This window comes from Rhamphochromis longiceps, linkage group LG6, assembly GCF_057381845.1.
Source record: "Rhamphochromis longiceps isolate RC_006_pf linkage group LG6, R_longiceps_female_GT1.1, whole genome shotgun sequence".
Classification (NCBI taxonomy): domain Eukaryota; kingdom Metazoa; phylum Chordata; class Actinopteri; order Cichliformes; family Cichlidae; genus Rhamphochromis; species Rhamphochromis longiceps.
In genome coordinates, this window is record NC_140562.1 from 35,713,467 (window position 1) to 35,733,037 (window position 19,571).

General features: G+C 38.0%; 3 protein-coding genes across 3 annotated transcripts; 1 reads left to right on the forward strand and 2 right to left on the reverse strand.

The window, feature by feature from the left end:
• Window positions 1-5,795: 5,795 nt before the first annotated feature.
• On the reverse strand, window positions 5,796-17,992 carry LOC146668504 (complement C3-like). The gene is made up of 5 exons (XM_085410435.1): window positions 17,880-17,992; window positions 7,111-7,306; window positions 6,829-6,991; window positions 6,135-6,229; window positions 5,796-5,903 (listed from the first exon to the last, which is right to left on the reverse strand). The coding sequence occupies exons 1-5, from the start codon at window positions 17,951-17,953 to the stop codon at window positions 5,811-5,813; spliced, it is 621 nt and encodes a 206-aa protein (XP_085266561.1). The 5' UTR covers window positions 17,954-17,992; the 3' UTR covers window positions 5,796-5,810.
• On the forward strand, window positions 9,557-11,393 carry LOC146668505 (uncharacterized). The gene is made up of 2 exons (XM_085408349.1): window positions 9,557-10,303; window positions 11,058-11,393. The coding sequence occupies exons 1-2, from the start codon at window positions 9,557-9,559 to the stop codon at window positions 11,391-11,393; spliced, it is 1,083 nt and encodes a 360-aa protein (XP_085264475.1).
• On the reverse strand, window positions 12,906-14,496 carry LOC146668506 (uncharacterized). The gene has a single exon (XM_085408350.1). It carries the CDS (start codon window positions 14,494-14,496, stop codon window positions 13,009-13,011), a length of 1,488 nt encoding a protein of 495 aa, XP_085264476.1. The 3' UTR covers window positions 12,906-13,008.
• Window positions 17,993-19,571: the final 1,579 nt, after the last annotated feature.

Genomic DNA, 19,571 nt, shown 5'->3' on the forward strand with positions numbered 1-19,571 from the left:
GTCTGATCAAAACATATTGAGTAACTTTACATGACGTATTTGGCTGGGATTTTTGAAGTTTCAGCAGCAGGGATTTTTTTTTACAGTAAAATCCTGACGCCAATGTATGAGATCTTGTATTTTAGGATTTCAATGACAGGGAAAGAAAAGAAAGCAAAAGGGATCCTGCCTTTACCCTCAGAACAAACTTATTCTTCTCTGTGCCACATTAACCAAGGGCATAGAGCACTGCTAACAATCCTCCAAAATGCTTATCATTTAAAGGTGGTGGCATTTATATAATGGTCAGTTGATACTACGCTGTAAAATCTAATCTAATCTAATCTGTAAAAACTATGCAAACTCGTTGCCTCAAAAAAATTGAGTGAAGTTTCCTTAAGATGACTAAGTTAGGGCAACTTATTCACTGTGAGTACAGAGTAAAAACCTGTTTCCAGAACTCAAAAAAACTATGCAAATTCGTTGCCTCAAAAAAACTAAGTAAAGCTTACTTATGTCTGTGAAGGTTCTCAGTCATCCAGGTCATCGTAGTCAAAGGAGCTTGCAAAGAAAAGCGTCTGGACTTCTTAAAGAAGTCCAGACGCTTTTCTTAAAGCTCACTTAAGATGACTGTTAGGACAACTTATTCATTGCAAGTATGCAGTATTAAGAATAACTTGATATTCTTGGGAGAGTCATAGGAGAGACGGAGAATAAACTTAACCTGGGTGTCTACTGTCTTGTGCAGTCTGGGAGATGATTGAATGTTAGGGTGGGTACAGCTTCTTCTGCGGTGGGGTCGGGTGGGCTGCCCCGGGTCCTGTGGGGCTGGGCGGTCCTGGTGTTGTGTTTAGTATGTTGCTCTGCTTCTTTTGCTTGTTTTCTCTTCTTTTTCTCTCAACAGGTGATCCAGGAGATTTTTTCTCGTCTTTCTCTTTTTAAGTGCCCTTTCTCACTGTCCCCCTTCCCTTCTGTTTTTCTTTTCCTTCATCTTTCTTTCTCCCTTTCCTATCCCTCAGTCATGTCTGTCCCATCTGTAACAACTGAAAATAAAATCAAATAAATAATAACAACAAAGGTTGATCAAATGGACCAATGCGGCAAGGCCGTGATGATCCATTTGGCAAAGTAAATCCATTGGGTATCCTTGCTGGTCTTCAGACAACAATTCTGACGGCTAAAGAACCAAATGGGACAGGCAAAAAAAAAAAAAAGAATAACTTGATATTTCTGACAGTACAATACTAATTATTTACCTACTGACAAACATTTCAAGTTCAACTAAATGAAAAAACAATTTGTGGTAACCTGAATATGATTAACAATAATTAACAACACTTTTTGTAATGATGTTAAAATAAGCCCAACTTTAATTTTCAAATGCAAAAAAGCTTAACAGCCAACATACTGGACACTGTTCTCTTGAACAACAAACAATTACATTGCCATCACTGTTATAATCTTACAATGAAACAAAGTCTCAGATTTAATTATTCTGAAAATAAGTTTAGGCCTACCACAAGTGTGTTTTGTACTTACTTATATAATGAAAATAAAACATATTTATTGTTCTGTCACAAATGCAGTCTCTAATTTAAACACCGCATTTGTTTTTCATTCCAACACAGGAGCTGGAATGTTGTATTATTTTAAGGATGCCTTGTTTCCAGTCCAGGCATTACTGCCTGAATGACTGTCATGGATCGAGGTGATGCAAATGTAAGTGCAGAAGAAAGTCTTTAACTTCCCTTAGGTACAGTGGCAGTGGATGTGGGTTGGAGATGCAATGAGCTTGAACCTGCAGGCGGCCATCTTTACAAGTACGAATTTTGCAAAAAAGTGCCCCTCTGTCAGCCAAACACATCTGTTCTCTGATTGGATTGTTACATTTGTGATTGACATGACATTGACCAATCAGATAAAAGGAAGAAAAATAGGGTCAAAATTCGTACTTGTGACTTGCAGGTTTTTTTTTTTGGCTAAGTCCACAAACAAATCTTTTTTACACACACACAAATTCTTTTTACACATACAAATCCTGATTTACAAATACAAAATTTTGAGCCCATACACAGGTAACTCCTGGCATATCGTTTTCAACCCCCCTGTGGTCTTTTGCCATTCAGGTTAAACATGATATATATAGTTAGTTAGTCGTGGCTATGGATTGAAAATACCCCCCAAACCCCACCCCTAACAGCTGCACCTCCTGAAAAATTTTGCCTGGCTCTTATCTCACTTTTTTTTATTTCAAACAATCAACAGAAAATTTCACAGACATATTTTTATATAAGGTTTTTAAGGCTGTGGTGTTCATTTTCAAGTAACATGAGCCCAGCGGCAGAGGGAGTGTTCGCCCAGGGCGCCAAACAGGCTAGGACCACCACTGGACTCACCTTCACTGCATCTACAATCATGCCTCACTGGCTTAAAACCTGTGCGCTGCTTGTGCTGTTGTTGTTTTTGGTGTTGATGTGTACAGCTGGCAGCAGGAGGGCTTTGAATGTAGGCTACTGTTACAGCAACCGGGTGATCACTGTAAGGGTGGACAGCACGCAGCTTGGTCGAGGTTGAGGTGCGCGGGGGTCCTGCCTGAGGGCAGCATGCTGTCCGCTTCGGCACGCAGGCTGCATGGTCCTGCGATCTTTTTTTCTTTGGTAATCTGAAGTGCACGCAAACCAGTAAACAAATTAAAACAAATACCGTTGATAAACTATAATATAAAAATTACAATAAAAATTCTCAACAACAAAAACAATTGGTAAAAATATAATTAATATGTAAACAACTTAATAACCCCCAAAGTGTCTAAGCCACGTGACGTGTCAGTGCAACACCGAAACATAAGGGGGGGGGGGAGCAAAGCGTGCCTGCTCTCCGCTGACGCAGGAGCGGCGAGTCCAGCGACCTGGCTGTTTCGTTTTTGCCGAAAGCACAGCATAGCAAACAAGCAGAACTAGAAAGTAAAGAATTGATCTAACCAGGCTAGTATCGATCCGATACCGATCCCGACTTGGGATCCATACTATCGATATTTGGATCGATCCGCCCACCACTACCTCCCGCACTGAGAAGCAAAATTTCCAGCTTACTTAGTTTTTCTAAGTTAAGACAACACAAATAAATTGAGTTGATCAGCGGTTTTGCATAAAAAGTACCGGTAACTTACTTAAATTTACTTCTAATAATAAATTGATTAAAAAATGAGTTCAGCCTACTTAATATTTTTAATTAAACACAATATTAGGTTTTACAGTGTATGGAGTATATACTGTCGAATATTCTTTTCTTTTCTGTTTTTTAACAACTCATGTTATTGTTCTGTCTCATTTGAATCAAAATATACACCAGTATGTAAAGGTAATCAGACAAGATTAAATTGTCTGTATGTAATCAATTATTGTAAATGTAAATGCTATCAGGAAATGATCAGACAAGAGAGGGTTTTCAGGAAACACTGTTAAATGTTCAGTTTCTATGCCATATTTTAAAACAAGATCTAGAGTGCGATTAAAGTGGTGGGTGGGTTCTTTTACATTTCAAGAGAAGCCAATTGAGTCTAACAACTATGGAAGACCATTTCCGCCACAAAAAAAAAATCCATAGCTTGAAATTTCGAGTTATCTTTCTCAAAAATCCAACTTATTAACTGGACATTTTGAGAAAAGTAACCCGAATTTTTAAGTTAGCTCTGCCAATCAGTAATCTACGTGAATGATGCAATTTTCTTGTTACCCGGAAGGATATGCCACAGAGGAATGCACACTCAAAACCGGATTGCAACAAACTGGAGCTTTCGAGAGTACATTTGCTGTAACGGCATGTGATTCAGCTAATAACACAAGGAATTCATCATTGGTGAAGCCACGCTGAAAATACTCAGCAATTTGTGGATTCATGACTGGCTGTAATACTGATAGCTTAGCATTTGTAGCTGAGGGCTTCAGCTTCCGGGTAGCAAGGAAATTACATCATTAACGTAGATTACTGATTGGCAGCGCTAACTCAAAATTTCGAGTTACTTTTCTCAAAATTCTGAATTAATTTCAAGTTAACAAAATTTATTAATTTAAAAATTTTTGAATTAATAAGTCGAAACTCAAAATTACGAGATATGGATACTTTTTTTTTTAGTGGCAGAAACGGGCGTTCATAAATAACAGATTAAATGCTGTGTTGAGGCTGTCATTTTTAGCATCTACATGGATGTTAAAATCACCCACAATAATTATTTTATCTGAGCTGAGCACTAAATCAGATAAAAGTCTGAGAAATCCGACAGAGACTCTGTGTAAGGCCCAGGTGGATGATAGATGATCACAAATAATCAGAATCAGAAATACTTTATTAATCCCGAAGGAAATTATAGGTTACAGCAGGCAGCACGCTAATGGCGCATGCGCACTTACAAAGGAACCCTCCGACCAAACTTTATACAAACATCACATTGGGAAGACATGTCAGACAGGTAGGCTGATAGGAAAAAACAATGAAAATACATAACATGAGGTGAGAGGAGGAGAAAAAAACTCCACTCAGACTGAGCTCCTAATGGGAGAACAGTTTGAGAACAGAAAAAAAACACCCCAGCACAAAAAGCACATGTCTGTCAATACACCATAGACCGCATGAAATGATGGTGGTTTTTCCTTTAGTGCGAACAACTGCATGTGAATTTCACAGCCTCTCTAGCAGTCCGACACTGGTCTCTCAATCTCCCATTGGAGAGCCGTGAGCTTCTCCAGGATGTTATCAATCTTGCTCTCAAAGAGCAAATTCTGAGAACTCACAACCGCTGTGAGCTTCTCCAAGATGTTATCCAATTTTCGCTCAGAGGTCTTAGTCTGCGTGTTCACAGCAGCCTCAAGCTTCTCCAAGATCTTATCCGTGCTGCGTTCAATGAGCCCATTTTGAGAAGTCACGACTGTTAGAGTGAATTGTTAAATGTTTGTCATTTTTATGTTTACCATTTGTACATTGTTTTAACTCTGATGAAAGAAATTCCACTGTCCTTCCCCCCAGATTCTCGAGGTTCTAGGTGGGGGGCTGTAGTCTTTTTTCACAGACACATCCTTGTGCTTTTGATGTAAGCTTCCTGCGTTTACGACCCTTTGGTCAGCAGGAGGTCTGACACACACACACACACACACACACACACACACACACACACACACACACACACACACACACACACACACACACACACACACACTGCGAGAGAGAGATATATTGATCAATCAAATAGTCCAAGCATTTGTAAAACTGAAGGCAGCACATTAATCAGACTGCAGACTATATTCTACACACAGGATCTAATTAGACTACAATTGCCAAATTATGGAAGTGTATAAGTTATGCATGTTTGATTATATAGTAAAATTAATCAATGTAGCACATACTAAACTTCATAATATACACTAATAATAATAATAATAATAATAATAATAATAATAATGTGGCCAGCTGAGTATTCTTAACAGCAAAGCACCCATGCAAAAGTTAAACTTGCTGTTCTACAAAAAAATTAGATAGGGGGAGATCTTTATTGGACACTTCAGCTATACTACACTGTGCTTCAGATGGTCAATGACTACATGCCTGAACTGAGTCATGGTTCTAAATTCTTTCCATCAACAATAACTGTCAGTGAATTTATACTGCAGCATCAACAAGAACAGTTAAGCGAACAGATAAGAGTCACATAAACTTAAACAAAAAACAATGAGCATCTTAAACAGAAACACATATTCGAAAAGCATGATGGGAGATAACTAGCCACTCCCCACATGCCACAATAATGATAATAATAATCACAGTAATAATAATAATACTCACCTAACAATTTCACCAAGCTGGAAATCTCCAGAATGAATACCTGATTTTAGAGCGACTATATCAAGTGGTAAAACAATGCCTTCAGGTGTCTGGAAAAAAAATAAACCACTATTAACAGTGCAATGCTAGTGCACTAGTATTGCTAGTGGTGGTTTTGGACAGTGTATTAGTTTCCAAACTAATATGTAAATGACAATATAAAAAAATTCAAGACAAAGTTGATGTATTTTGTTTGTTTTGTTTCTTTGCAAATAAAATATTTGTTTTCCTTGCATAATGTCACTTTCAATTCTGAGCCCATGAAGAATAAAACACAATACCACAAACTCAATGGCAATGGAAGGATCAGATTGGGCTGCTTCATCCCTCTCTACAGGCTCCATCTGGGGTGTCAGTGCAAACATCCTGAAATGAACTGAAGGGAAGAGAAGATGTTATTTTTGCTGCTCGAGCAGTGATGTATACATGTTGGGAGGAATATTTAATCAAGAAGTTCAGTTTAGTAATTTCATTTAAGGTCATTCATTTAAAATGTGTCTTAGTCAAACTGAGGGAAATATGTGATTTTTTTCCTTTCAAATCTTCACTGAAAATAATTATCAAACCTTTTTCAAAGGGACTGCATGGACTACACAAAGCAGCTTTCTAATTTGTGAAAAGTGATGCCATAGTCACATAATTACTGTAACAAGCAGTTTTTTGTCTCAAACTCAAAACTAAATTATTGGAGCAGCACCATGTTTCATGAAGTTTATTGAATGGTCCTGAAAAAAATATTGAATCTGTATTAAATAAAATAAAGGTAGAACTATGGAAGCATGGAACACACGACACGGGAGCTCTAGTTTTCCATTCCAGCTTTATTCACCTCCATACATCAACTGAGCACATCGCACCCAAACACAACAAAAACCCCTCCTCTAAGCTTGGGTTTGAGTGGAGCCCTCTAGTGGGTCACCACAGAACTACCCTTGTGTGTGCTGTTTCTCAGTCATGAGGTAGCGGTAGACTCACCTTTGCTGTTTGGTGTATAAAGGGTCTTGTCTGTCTGAATGAAGATGTAACCAGACTGGAAGGAAACCATGACGACTTTCTCCAGGAGGCGGTCGGGGAACTGAGCCTGTAGGTACACGTACTGCTTCGCGTTGGGATCTTTACTGAAGTCTCCTGCAGGGATCTGAAACCAGTATGAAAAGTCTATAAAGACTTGGATGGCATATTCAATGATAATTGAATATTTAATGAAATAGAAATAACAACAATATTATCATACAGTAAACAAATAATTCAACTTACCGTTACTTTCCCAAGCTGCTGAAAGTCATTTGCATTGTTGAGGGTCACGGATGTTGTTGCCAGCCTTTTAGTTTTGGTTGGATGGTTCATCACATTGATTTCAACCCTAACGTCTCCTCCAGTGCAGTCTTGACACTCCACAAAGATGTTTTCTGCAGTTCCCACCCGCAACAAGTTTGGGGCAGACATCACTTGCCTGCAGAGTGGTGGTAACATAGAAAGATGTTAATGATTTTAGTCTCTGTGTAGATAAACACATGCTGTTACTGACTAAAGAATAAATTATTTATTTATTATGTTATATGTTCATTTTAGACACTACACAGCAAATTCAAAAGTGTTAAATGTTTTGGTATTAATAGTCTTCTTGCAAAAGTAGAGTTAATTTTACTCTAAGCAGAGTCACATTCTTTTAATGTAACTCTGAGGTGTAAAATGATAGTAGTTAAAATCGAGTGTTAAAAATGAGTGTTTCTCTGTCAAATCTGGAGGTGTTACAATGGAAACATTAACTCTTGACCTCTTAACTCTGAACTCCTAGAGGGGCTATGACACCATCATCATCATCATCATTGTTTATTTGTATAGCACTTTAAGAACACACCAGGCAGACCAAAGTGCTGAACAACACAGATCAAAACAACAACCAAATTAAAAATACCATAAAATCATTACAAACAATAAAATAAATAAGAAGGTGTCAGTTTCCTACAGAGTTAAAAGCCAGGGAATAAAAATAGGTTTTCAATCTGGACTTAAAGACCTGCACTGATGACGCTTGTCTAATTTGGAGGGGAAGGTTATTCCAGAGCATCGGAGCCGCAATTGAAAAGGCACGGTCTCCTCTGCATTTCAGCCGCGACTTAGGGACCGACAGCAGCAGCTGCTCAGCTGAACGGAGCGAGCGAGGAGGAACATGTGGCTTCAGCAAGTCAGATAAGTACACAGGCGCCAGACCATTTAAAGATTTAAAAACCAATAAAAGGACCTTAAAACGAACCCTAAAATCAATGGGAAGCCAATGCAAGGAAGCCAGAACCGGAGTGATGTGATCGAATTTCCTACTACCGGTTAAAAATCGCGCCGCCGCGTTTTGCACTAACTGCAGGCGTGACAAGGTGCCCGACCCGACCCCTATTAAAAGGGAATTACAATAGTCCAGACGTGAGGTGATAAAAGCATGAATAAGAGTTTCCAAATTGGGTTTGGAAAGGAAAGGCTTAACCTTCGACAGGCGTCTGAGGTGATAAAAAGCTGATTTTACCACCCCACTTACATGACCTTCAAAAGTAAGCGCAGAATCAAGTTTAACACCAAGATTAGTGACTGAACTTTTCAGATGAGAGGTCAAATCACCAAAATCACCAATAGAGTGAATTCACAGACTCCGCCCCCAGCACGGCTCCAATCGAAGCTGAAGTGAAGCCGTTTCAGAACATTTTGCTCTACATATTTGAGTTGTTTGCCATGCTTGGTAAGTCATTTTTTCAAAGATTGTTTCAATTATTATTATGAGCTTTTACTTCTGTGGCTCTTTGGAGTTGAGACAAAGCTGTGTGAAAGGCATTAGCCATGTTGCTCGGTGATAGCATAATATTCTGTTTTAGCTAGCTGAAAGGTATTGTTTGCAGGCAAATACCACAGCCTTGAAAAAAGCTTGCATGTGAATTTTCAGTCAAACTTTTGGTCAAATACACCTAAAACAATGTGTAGAATGTGAAATGTTGGTATAATGGTGCTACTTGAAGCCTGAAACCGATCGCCCATAAAAAAATAAAAAAAATAAAAATAAAAATAAAAAAAATAAAAAAAACACGAGCAAACAGCAGTAGCTGACGTCCTGACTGGATTCTACGTTAGCATAGATCCCTCCAGAGTTTTGTGCACACGGTTTAGGTAAAAATGAAAAAGGTTGAGGTTTTACATTTAGTTCAGTATTACCTGTTGCCCGTGTCCTTGTCTTTTGGGAAAATACTTTACACAAGTAATGGCTCAAAGATACGGAGCCCCTCTGATGACATGGTACAAAAAATAAATAAATTGTGGCCACGAAATATCATTTCGAGGCCACGAAATAGGTATAACGTGCCCACGAAATACTTATTTGTGGCCACGAAATACTATTTCGAGGGCACGAAACAGGTATAACGTGCCCACGAAATACTTATTTGTGGCCACGAAATACTATTTCGAGGGCACGAAATAGGTATAACGTGCGCACGAAATGCTAATTTGTGGGCACGAATTGGGTATAACGTGGCAACGAATTACGCATTTGTGGCCACGAAATAGATAACGTGCGCACATCTTATTGATAGAATTCCTGGACAGCTGCGTAGAGACACAAGCATAAAAGTAGGCTAAATACACCATGGACAGAGACAGTCTGATTGAGTTTTATTTCAGGCTGGGAATGAGCTACAAATGCATTTTGAAAAGCCTGGCAATGCAAGGAACCATCATTACGGAGAGACATTTAAACCGGATATTGAGAGCCAAGTCGCTTTACAGACGTAAGTACGACCTGGACGCCGGGATAGATTTTATTGTGAACCAACTGCAAGGGCCTGGGAAGGATCACGGTTATCGGTGGATGTTTACAAAGTGCAAACAACACGGCATTGCGATCAGGAAAGAAGACGTCAGGATCCTCATCTCTTTACTGGACCCAGTAGGTTCCCAGGTTCGCCAGACCAGACGTCTCAGAAGGAGGCAATATTTTGCTCAGGGGCCTAACTTTGTGTGGCACATAGACTCTTATGACAAACTAAAGCCATATGGGATATGTATTAATGGATGCATCGACGGTTTCTCACGCAACATCATTTGGCTGCGGGCCGCACACACTAACAGTGACCCAAAGGTTATCGGAGGTTACTTTGTGGAAGCAGTGGAGAGTCGTGGGGGTTTCCCCAGGCTCGTACGAACTGACATGGGCACTGAGAACGTGTTGGTCAGAGACCTCCAGCGTTATTTACGGAGAAATGACGGGGATGATAGAGCAGGAGACAGAAGCTACGTCACAGGAGCAAGTACCGCAAACCAGAGAATTGTGAGCTGGTGGGGAGTGATGAGAAAAGAAGGAGTCGAGTCATGGATCAAGCTTCTAGGAGAACTGAAGGACGAAGGATTCTTCTTTGGGGATTTCATTGACAAAGCTCTGTCACAGTTCTGCTTCATGCCAATCATTCAGGTAAATGACCCATATTATGATAACCAGTGGTGGTAATTAATTACATTAAATTAAGCTGTTTTAGCAGTAAGGGTAACAAAATAATTGTTTACATAGTTAAAACGACGTTACCTTTACCGTACGGTAAATGCAATGTATTCCTAACGTTGTTGAAGGTCAACTGCGCTCTGTATGTGCGTAATGGAGGCTGAAGCATCAACCCAGCCAAAGTTTTTAAATCAGGGAACACTTTGCCAATTGAACTGATCAGAAGTCAGCACGACTTAAATGTTGTTTTTTTCTGATCGGAGGACATTATCCTTGTCTGCACTCATTCTGCATCAGCAGTTATGCTGCAGCTAACGATCTGTCACTGCCAGTCTGTCAAAAGCAGTCAGGCTTCACGCATCAGTAACTCTTCAGCGCTCTATCATTGGTACGTTCAGGTCTGAGATGATATTGGATCCCCTCATGGGATTGAAAAATATTGATTTTGTCACCTGTATTATGCGCATAAAGTTGAAAAGCTTTGCGCATCCGCACCAAGATTAGTATTAGTATTAGTATAAAGCCCAGATCCCACAACTCAGTGGTTTGCCTGGTGTGGTTCTTTCTTTTCTTTTTTTGCCATCACTCCCTCTTCCTTTGGTTTTCATTAAACTGCATCCAAACATTGCTGCTTTTCAATTCATTTAAGGATGCACCACACTTATTTTCGACCATTTTAAAAATGCCTTGTATTACAGCTCTGACCTAATTCTTGTTTCTTCATCAGGAGGTATTGAATGACATCCGGAGTGTTTGGAATGCTCACCGTATAAGGCCCTCAAAGAATAACAACGTGCCCTGTGGGATACCTGATGTCATGTACATGGCCCCTCACCTTTGGGGTGCAGAAGACTGTCTCGTTCCACTGACAGAAGATTTGACCTTGTGTAAAAATAGCTGCACTTTTGTTAGTTCAGTCCCATGTGATGTGCAAGTATTTGATTTGTGCACAATAATAATGGAGGAATCAAGCTTGGAATTCCCATCTACCATGTCCCAGGCCCTTGATTTATATTTTCATCTCAGGGATACAGTTCGTTCACAGTTATTTGAGGCTACTTAAATGGACACAAACATACAAATGTAGTACATTTTGTACTTCAGTACGTATTCCTACAGCTTAATGTACTTATTAAGTAATTATTTTTCTCCAGTGTGTAGTTATCTTGTCTTTGTATCAAAATTATCAGAAAAGACTGTATAACATAATTTTCATTTTGTCCATGTCAGTAAATTAACTCATCATGAAGTGTTGCTTGCTCTTGGTAGCTACAAAGCGTGGAGTATTAAACTAAAATATGATACAGGTTAGAAAAAAAAATCCTTTTGGGATTGAGTTAAACTTATCACACTGTTAAAGCATCAAAAGTTGTTCATAATAGTTTTTGGTACCAAAAATGTGTTAATTTCTAACAAAAAAAGAGCACCTTGGATAACAACCACATAGACTGGCAATATATCTAATATTGTGATCAATTAGACAAGAAGACCAAGTAGGCTAAAGTGTAGAATCATAGTTGTGTCACCAATGCTCCAAATGTTTCTTGAGCCTATAATTTTGTTATTGTGGAATAGATTAAAGCAATCCCATGTTTGATAAAGAACAGCTTTTTTTTCTTAAAAATCACAGCACGTGTATGACATTATAGAATGAGTAGTTAAATAACTTTCAGCTGTGTCATTAGACATGTTCATGTTTAAAGATGTATAGAATGTAACAGAGAGGACAAAGTTTTGTACCAATGAGAATGGTTTACTGGTGTCTTTCAAAATACACCATACTCAAAAACAGGTTGTATTTTGCATATAATAACAGGATAAAATAACAGTTATTTCTAAAATGTTATACAAACCTCTTTACAATGTAACCAATCTCTGTAATTGACAACTTTTCTTCTAAACCCATTAGGAACATAAAGGTTCACATTCTTGTTTCTATTAAGATTTCTGCAAACATCTGAAATACTTTAATATAGAACATGCTTAATCAGTTGGAATATGGTATTTGTAATGGTGTTGTACTTATGTATGTATATACAGTAGAAAGCACTCAGCAATCTTCCAGTTTGTAGAACTGTTACTGTATGCTATATTGGAAATATTTGTTACTCTTCCTGTAGTAAAAAAGTATTAGAATGTTAAAATTAGTAATTTATTTTGGCACTAGCCAAAAACACAGTAACAATGTGTGCAGCAGGAACAGATGCACTTCTATGTTTAGTGTACGGATTCCTACCAGGTGAAGCACTGAAAATGTTATTTAAATATGTATATGTATTTTCAACTGGTGTTGTTTTGTGGTCTCATTCCCCAACCAATTTGTTGCCTTATTTTGTCCCCAACACTCACTGCTGCTTCTGCAAAATCAGAGTGCTAAGTGCTGTCTACTACAGGTAACTCCACTTTAAAAAACCTGAACATTCCCTTTAGCTTACTATTTTAATTGGGGGGAGAAACTAAGAAAGCACTTACTGACCAGATGAAAAAAAAGGCTGCACATGAAAAAGGCACAACGGGCTACACCGTTAAGAGAACTTAACCACCCAGTCTATTGAACATTCACATTCATTCCTTCATGTTACTGTTAACTACACCCGTGTTTCTATGAACTGTTAGGGTGGAAAACCTAAAACGTGTAGGGCAGAGTGCCTTGAGGACCAAGGTTGGGTAACACTGACCTACACCACATCCATCACCCACATAGAGCTTGCGAGAATGCTGTTAAATTCACTGCGAAAGTCTGGATAGCTGTGATAACCAAGGGGCAGCTTTAGTACACATCCACATGTGTGGGATTGTGGTCTGCGGAGGAAATCTGTAGTTTCTATGAACTCAATTAGTATGGCTTTATCCAACAGATTGGATCCTGTACAGAACCGCAGGAAAAGCTGAAGATAATTGAAATCAATTTCTCCAATGTACCTTTTCAGGTAACGAGAAACTGTTGATTGGGCAGCTGTCATCTCCTCTGGAAAGATTAGAAGCTCCTTCACTGTTTTTACAGTCGGTTTTTTTTCTGCTATGAAATGATGCAGTCCTTCTGGTGGGAGTAAACCAGCTACAGAACCCACAACGGGACGCCAGCACTTGATTACAAACATTGGGGCCTGAATAAGTACTTTGTGTCCTATCTGTGCCAAAACAGGGAGCAGTGTGTCCTTGGTAGGAACCTGCTTGCACTCATGTGCATCAAGTACTTCCAGCAATTCATCTGTATCCACTGAATTGAAGTCATCCAAAGCCTTCAGGAGAACAGATCGCTCTTCTTGTGAGACGTACAAAAGAAAGGAATCTTTTAAACTACTGGTTGTTGAGCCGTACAATATCTCCTCCAGAAAGGGTATTGCAAGCTTCACTGGGAAGTAACCAGCTTGCTTCCACCCTACAACAAACACTCTAGCTATAGCCTGCCATTCTTCACACTGAAAGTCATGCCGAATGAATGGGACTTTCACCTCAACTCCCAATGTGCAGCTGTCATAGAAATCCATCCAAAATTCTGTCAGGCAGTCCCGCAAAACACCACTTCCTTCCCCCTGTTCAAGCTCTCCATTTGGTAACAACATTTTGATATTGACCTCAGATGAAATAATGTTTGAGTCCTTAAAGGCACTGATCAAATCAGTAAGACAATGACCTCTTCTAACAGTTAGTATTACGGGACAAGATCGTGGTTCAGGGGGTGCTTGGTCAGGAATATTGGCCTCTCCTGTCAGCCCCGGTGAGAGAGACAATGTGTGATGAGGTGGATCAGACTCTTTTTCTGTAAACAGTGTTTCAGGGTTTAGTTCAACCACACTAATATCCACCCTGTTATCCCCACTAATAATAACAACTGCATCAGAATCTTCACTTTCACCTACATTTGGCAGACCATCCCATGGTAATGTGTCATTCAGTTCAAAATATCCACTTGTGGAAGCTCCATCATTAATTACAAAGTTTGATGGTTCTGAATTTATGTTTTCCGCCAACAGATCATCAGCGGCCTGATTAGGTTCATTGCCAGTGAGATCTACCACAGAGGGCTGGGTTATTGCATGATTGGCCTCTACGTCTTGGGGCTGCTGTTGTGTTTTCTTTCTGGTACACAGATAAAGTCGCAGAATTTTGACTTTACTTTGCTTATACAACTCATCAACTGTACTGGAAGCATCCACATGCATCTGTGAGCTCTCAATATGAGTTGAATAGTGTGAAAGACTTTTGTTTTTTTTTGAGGTGCCATTGGGGAAAAACAGATTTTCAGCCATAAGTTTGATATTTGACACTGTTTCATTTTTATCTACAGATAAATGCCTTGTTCCACCACCACTTACAGACTTCACCTGTTTGAACCCACCCTTCGACTCATCAAAATCCATCCAGCCAACCTCAATTCGTCTAACTGTTCGTTTTGCATTTGTATTTTCTGCCCACTGAGACAATTTCTTTTTAGGAGGCATTCCCTCAGCTCCTGTCAGTCTTTGTCGTAGCCTTGAGAGTATAGATTCTTTCCTGGATGGTGACGTCCGTGACAGTGTTGCTTGTCTGCAGAAGGCCACAGTGGAGACTCTATCGCCAACTTTGGGGATGTACTTTGCCAGGTCACTGTCTGTCATTAAGGGAATGACAGTTTCATCAATCTGAAAAATATAAATAACAAATTAATAAAATTGTCAATATTAAAAAAACAATGAATACATACAACTGCATATTTTAGAGTTGTTTTTTGCTATCTACTTTTGATAACAGATACTTTTGGTAATGTGGTACACATTTGTCCAACATAAGATGAACAAAAATTGCTTTTAAAATTACTCTTTAAACATATCACGTCATTAATTAATGTCACTGATTAAACACAAATATGAAATTCAATAAATTCTTTTAGAATGTGCATAGTAAATTGTGGATTGCGGCTTTCCGTTCAAAAACAAACACACAGACACACACGCACGCACACAGCAAAAGCTGCAGTGGCTTACATTCTCATCTTCAAGTTTCTTGATCACATCTTCTTCAACTTTGCGCTCTGTTAAGAATTCTCGCAGCCGAGTATCCATAGCTGACCTCTAAACCACATGAAAATAAAATTAGTATTTTTACACTCAGTTATAAATTTTATGTAGCAGATTTTTACATGATAGCCTACCTATAAAATCACTTTATCTATGGCAAATCAGAATTTGATAATGATTGTTTTATTACTTAGATATTATCTATGGTAATGAGGAATGGAGCGATTGTCTACTTGGAGTTTAAGTAGTTCAGCATGAGCAATGACAACCTGCATCAATACAAAATCATTCCGATCACTGTATGCTTTATTAGTTCCCTTGGCAACGTGATAACCGCAGTGAGCTACTGTAACTGCAAGGCTTCATCCGATAATGCGTTGAAAGCTACGGCTCATTTAGCATGTATTACCTTAACAAGTGTGACTCACATGATGCTACTTTCAAAGGAGATGTTCAGCAAAAAAAAGGCAATTTTAAGATGCTTTCCATCTAAAACTGTTATTATTGTCCAGACCAGATTAGTTGCACCAGCTAGTATGGTGATGTGGCCAGGGTAAAAGAGAGACACCTTCGTGACACAGAGAACTAAGGTTTTATGTTGAACATACCTCATTTATTAGTAGCCTTCAGCCTTGCTCTACTTTGAAAGTGTGCTGTGGGGCCGCCGCACGTCCTACAGTTAAAAATGAGTTTACGGCTACATATTAGCACAACAAAACAACGTGTACTAACAACATGAGGATACAACATTTGAAACGTCAGCAGATACCATTTAGAACATAGTAACAATATAGGTCTGAATAAATAACTGCCGAATTGCGGGATAACAATATGAAATAAATATAAAATATAATACACTCACCTTAAGGACATCACCAACAGCAAGGACTCCGTACTATGGCTGACGCAGGTTCTAGTGAATGTGCCCTGGGATAATATATATATATATCATCAAGTGTTTCGTGGCCACAAATAAGTATTTCGTGGGCACGTTATACCTGTTTCGTGCCCTCGAAATAGTATTTCGTGGCCACAAATAAGTATTTCGTGGGCACGTTATACCTATTTCGTGGCCACAAATAAGTATTTCGTGGGCACGTTATACCTATTTCGTGGCCTCGAAATGATATTTCGTGGCCACAATTTATTTATTTTTTGTACCATGTCATCAGAGGGGCTCCGTACAAAGAGGATTCCTTTTTTTTTTTTTTTTTTTTTTACTGTGCTGCAATTGTTTACTGGATTATTTGTGCCATTAATTAGTGTCAACTAATTTTTATTTGATCTCCGCACAGGATATGCTTGTGAAGATGGAATATGGGGGAGAGCAGAAGTGCGCTGAAGTTCCACAAAGGGATGAATGAAGGACATGCATATTGTATTGAAGAAATAAGTGATGAGAATGCAGTTATTTGCATTTACCATGTCAGACCTTTTGAGAAACAAAATTCTAATGAAAGTGAGAACATGTATACGGTTACATCTTTCAGAAAATGTTTTGAAATTGTGGTGCACAGTTCAGAATAAATGTTTTTCAAAAACCATTGCATCTTTTTAGTAAATGTTTATTTCCAAAAGAAATTTCTAGAAGTTCAGAACAGTAAAATTCCTGCTTTTTAGAATGAATTAGAAGATAACTCTTACGTAGTTAAACTAAAATACTCTTTGAGAGTTAATATATAAACTCTTAACACCAAGTGTTAAATTATCAACTCCAGACAGATTTGGTGTTTAACACTAAATCAGAGTTAACGTACCAACTCTCCAAAAAGAGTTAAATTAACACTCTCTGGTGTGGACCCATATAGACACTTTAATAGTGTTGAAATCAAATCCGACAGTGTTAATTTGGACATGCTGGATTTGCTGTGTATGAAAAACATATTAATAATTGCTGAAATAATTATTTTTAATTAAAAATTAAAGATGAATTATTATTTTTATCTATTTATTTATTGTATAAAAGGTTTTATGGACAAATACTTTCAAAAAAAGTATTTACCGGCTGTTTTCCCATGTGACTCTTCTTGATTATGTGATCTATTGATTATCTTGAATAAAGTCCAAAACTAAATCAATACATCTTTTCATCATGCTTCTGGATTCTATTTGCTTTGTCTGGCGTAATGCACCACTGTGCAAACTCTGGACAAAGTTTAGGACAACTTCTTGTCATCACTTTAAATACCAGATTACCTTGACTTATGTTACATAAGCTGCAGACCTGGCTGCAGCTTCTCATTACACAAAATAACAAATAAAATTAAGTTAGCAATAAAGTTAGTTGGACTGTGGTTTCATTAATAATATTTTTTTTCCATAAGTTTTTCCTCATTCCTTTTCCTTCAAATACCACCCATGCCTTCTTGCTTAAAAAAGAATGTGAAACTATGCAAAATAAAATAATATATTCATGCAAAAATTCAATTCGATTCAATTCAATGCAATTAAACCTTCTGCACACATCCAAGATAATAACATTGGCTTTGTTTTGCATGAATTAATTCAACCTCACTGGGAATGTGTAAAAGTACAGCAGGTCTACTTACAATGGAGCTCCATCAGCCACAGAAGTGAGAGAAGCAAAGGCCAGAGAGGCCAGCAGCAGCAGAGTCCTCCTCATTATCCCGACCCTTTTCTGCTGCTAAAGTAAACCGTGGCCGTGCAGCATCCTTCACTGTAAAAAGAATAACCCTATTCAAATAAAAAAAAATGATGTCCAGTTGTCACATCCAAAATATTTGGCTTTATAGAATCCAAATTGAGTCACTTGATATGACCTGATACTTTTATGTTGATATAAACAATATTACTAGACTTGACTGAAACGTTAAATTTTGCATTGATCCAAATTGATTTTTTTACATAGAACCATATTTTAATTATTGAACCAAGCTAATATATTGAAATTTAACCAACCTAATGTATTCACATCGAACCAAATTAACATGAACTAATATGTTTGTGTTGAAGCCAGGTAATTGATTTACATATATTCAAACTATATTTTTTACATTTCATTTTATTTCAGTTCAAAAATGCTCTGCATTTCCTATAAAAAACAAGACAGTTGGCCAACCAATTATTTCAAAATTATTTATTGTTCCAAACCATTTTAACTATAATCAATAGAGAGGATTAGTAATATACAGATTTAGTGCTACGGCAGAAATGATTAGAGAAATGTTTGTTTTATAAAACCTGCAATCTTTTGAAAACCAGTATAAAACCTGCAACCTGTCTAAAACTGGCATAAAACCATTATAAAAACTCTTTTTAAACCAATTTGCAAGTACTCAAAAATGTTTATATGTGCACTGTGCCTGTACAATGTAAAAAAAAAAAAAATCTACACATGTATCAATGAAATCAACTTAAATCTCCCTTTCAAATGGGTGTTCTTATAAATTTTGAATGTAGAATACCACTGCAGGCCAACCAAGCAAAATAACCAAGCACACATGCACATGCATGTGCACATACACATGCACACATGCATGCAAACACACTACTGTGCAGTGTTAAGTTCACAATTAAGTTTGCGAATCTTAGAGGTCATCTTGTTAAAGTCAAGCTCCATCATAATCTTTTGAAGAGCCTCAAAGGTGAACCTGAATCCTCGTGGATATTCCATATTAAGAGCATAACAGAGTCCAAAGACCATTGCCACTCCAGCTGCCACAGAAGGCAACTCATTCAGGACTTCCACACCATCAATGATTATCCCGATGTCTCGAGGCTGATGTAGGAGGCTTGAGTTGTCCCTGAAGACGAAGAGTGCCATGGTGGTTACTCTGCAGCTCTTCCTCAGCTTCATCTTTCTGGGATATCTTGAGGTAAAATATGGAACAAAATGTACAAGTGAAGAACTGAAGTCTGGCACACCTGATAAATCTTTGACCATAATAAACTACTATTTTGATAGTTGTTTGGTCACAGACTATTAGAACAATTATTTGACTAATCAGATTGTGAATTGCATAATCATTAAATTAAATCAATGGTGGAACATTTTCATAAATGTTCCACAAAGCCCAAGAAAAAAAAAAGAAAACAATACAGAACCCTAAGATATTAACTTGATGAGTTGATTAATCGTTGCTGTCCTACATTAATCACTGCATTTAATAGCAGAGTTGTCAAATTTACATCAAGAGACTGCATCTCATGTAGAGACAGAACAGATATGGACATACCATGTATTCTTTTATCAAGTCCTCAACACATCAGCAAGGTGAATG

Excerpts from the sequence above, each read along its gene's own strand:
- LOC146668504 (XM_085410435.1), bottom strand. The coding sequence starts at position 17,953 with ATGAGGAGGACTCTGCTGCTGCTGGCCTCTCTGGCCTTTGCTTCTCTC. Across the intron at positions 6,992-7,110 it reads AGCAGCTTGGGAAAGTAACG|ATCCCTGCAGGAGACTTCAG; the intron begins GTAAGTTGAATT and ends TACTGGTTTCAG. Across the intron at positions 6,230-6,828 it reads TTATACACCAAACAGCAAAG|TTCATTTCAGGATGTTTGCA; the intron begins GTGAGTCTACCG and ends TCTTCCCTTCAG.
- LOC146668506 (XM_085408350.1), bottom strand. The coding sequence starts at position 14,496 with ATGCATGTGGATGCTTCCAGTACAGTTGATGAGTTGTATAAGCAAAGT.
- LOC146668505 (XM_085408349.1), top strand. The coding sequence starts at position 9,557 with ATGCAAGGAACCATCATTACGGAGAGACATTTAAACCGGATATTGAGA. Across the intron at positions 10,304-11,057 it reads GCTTCATGCCAATCATTCAG|GAGGTATTGAATGACATCCG; the intron begins GTAAATGACCCA and ends TTTCTTCATCAG.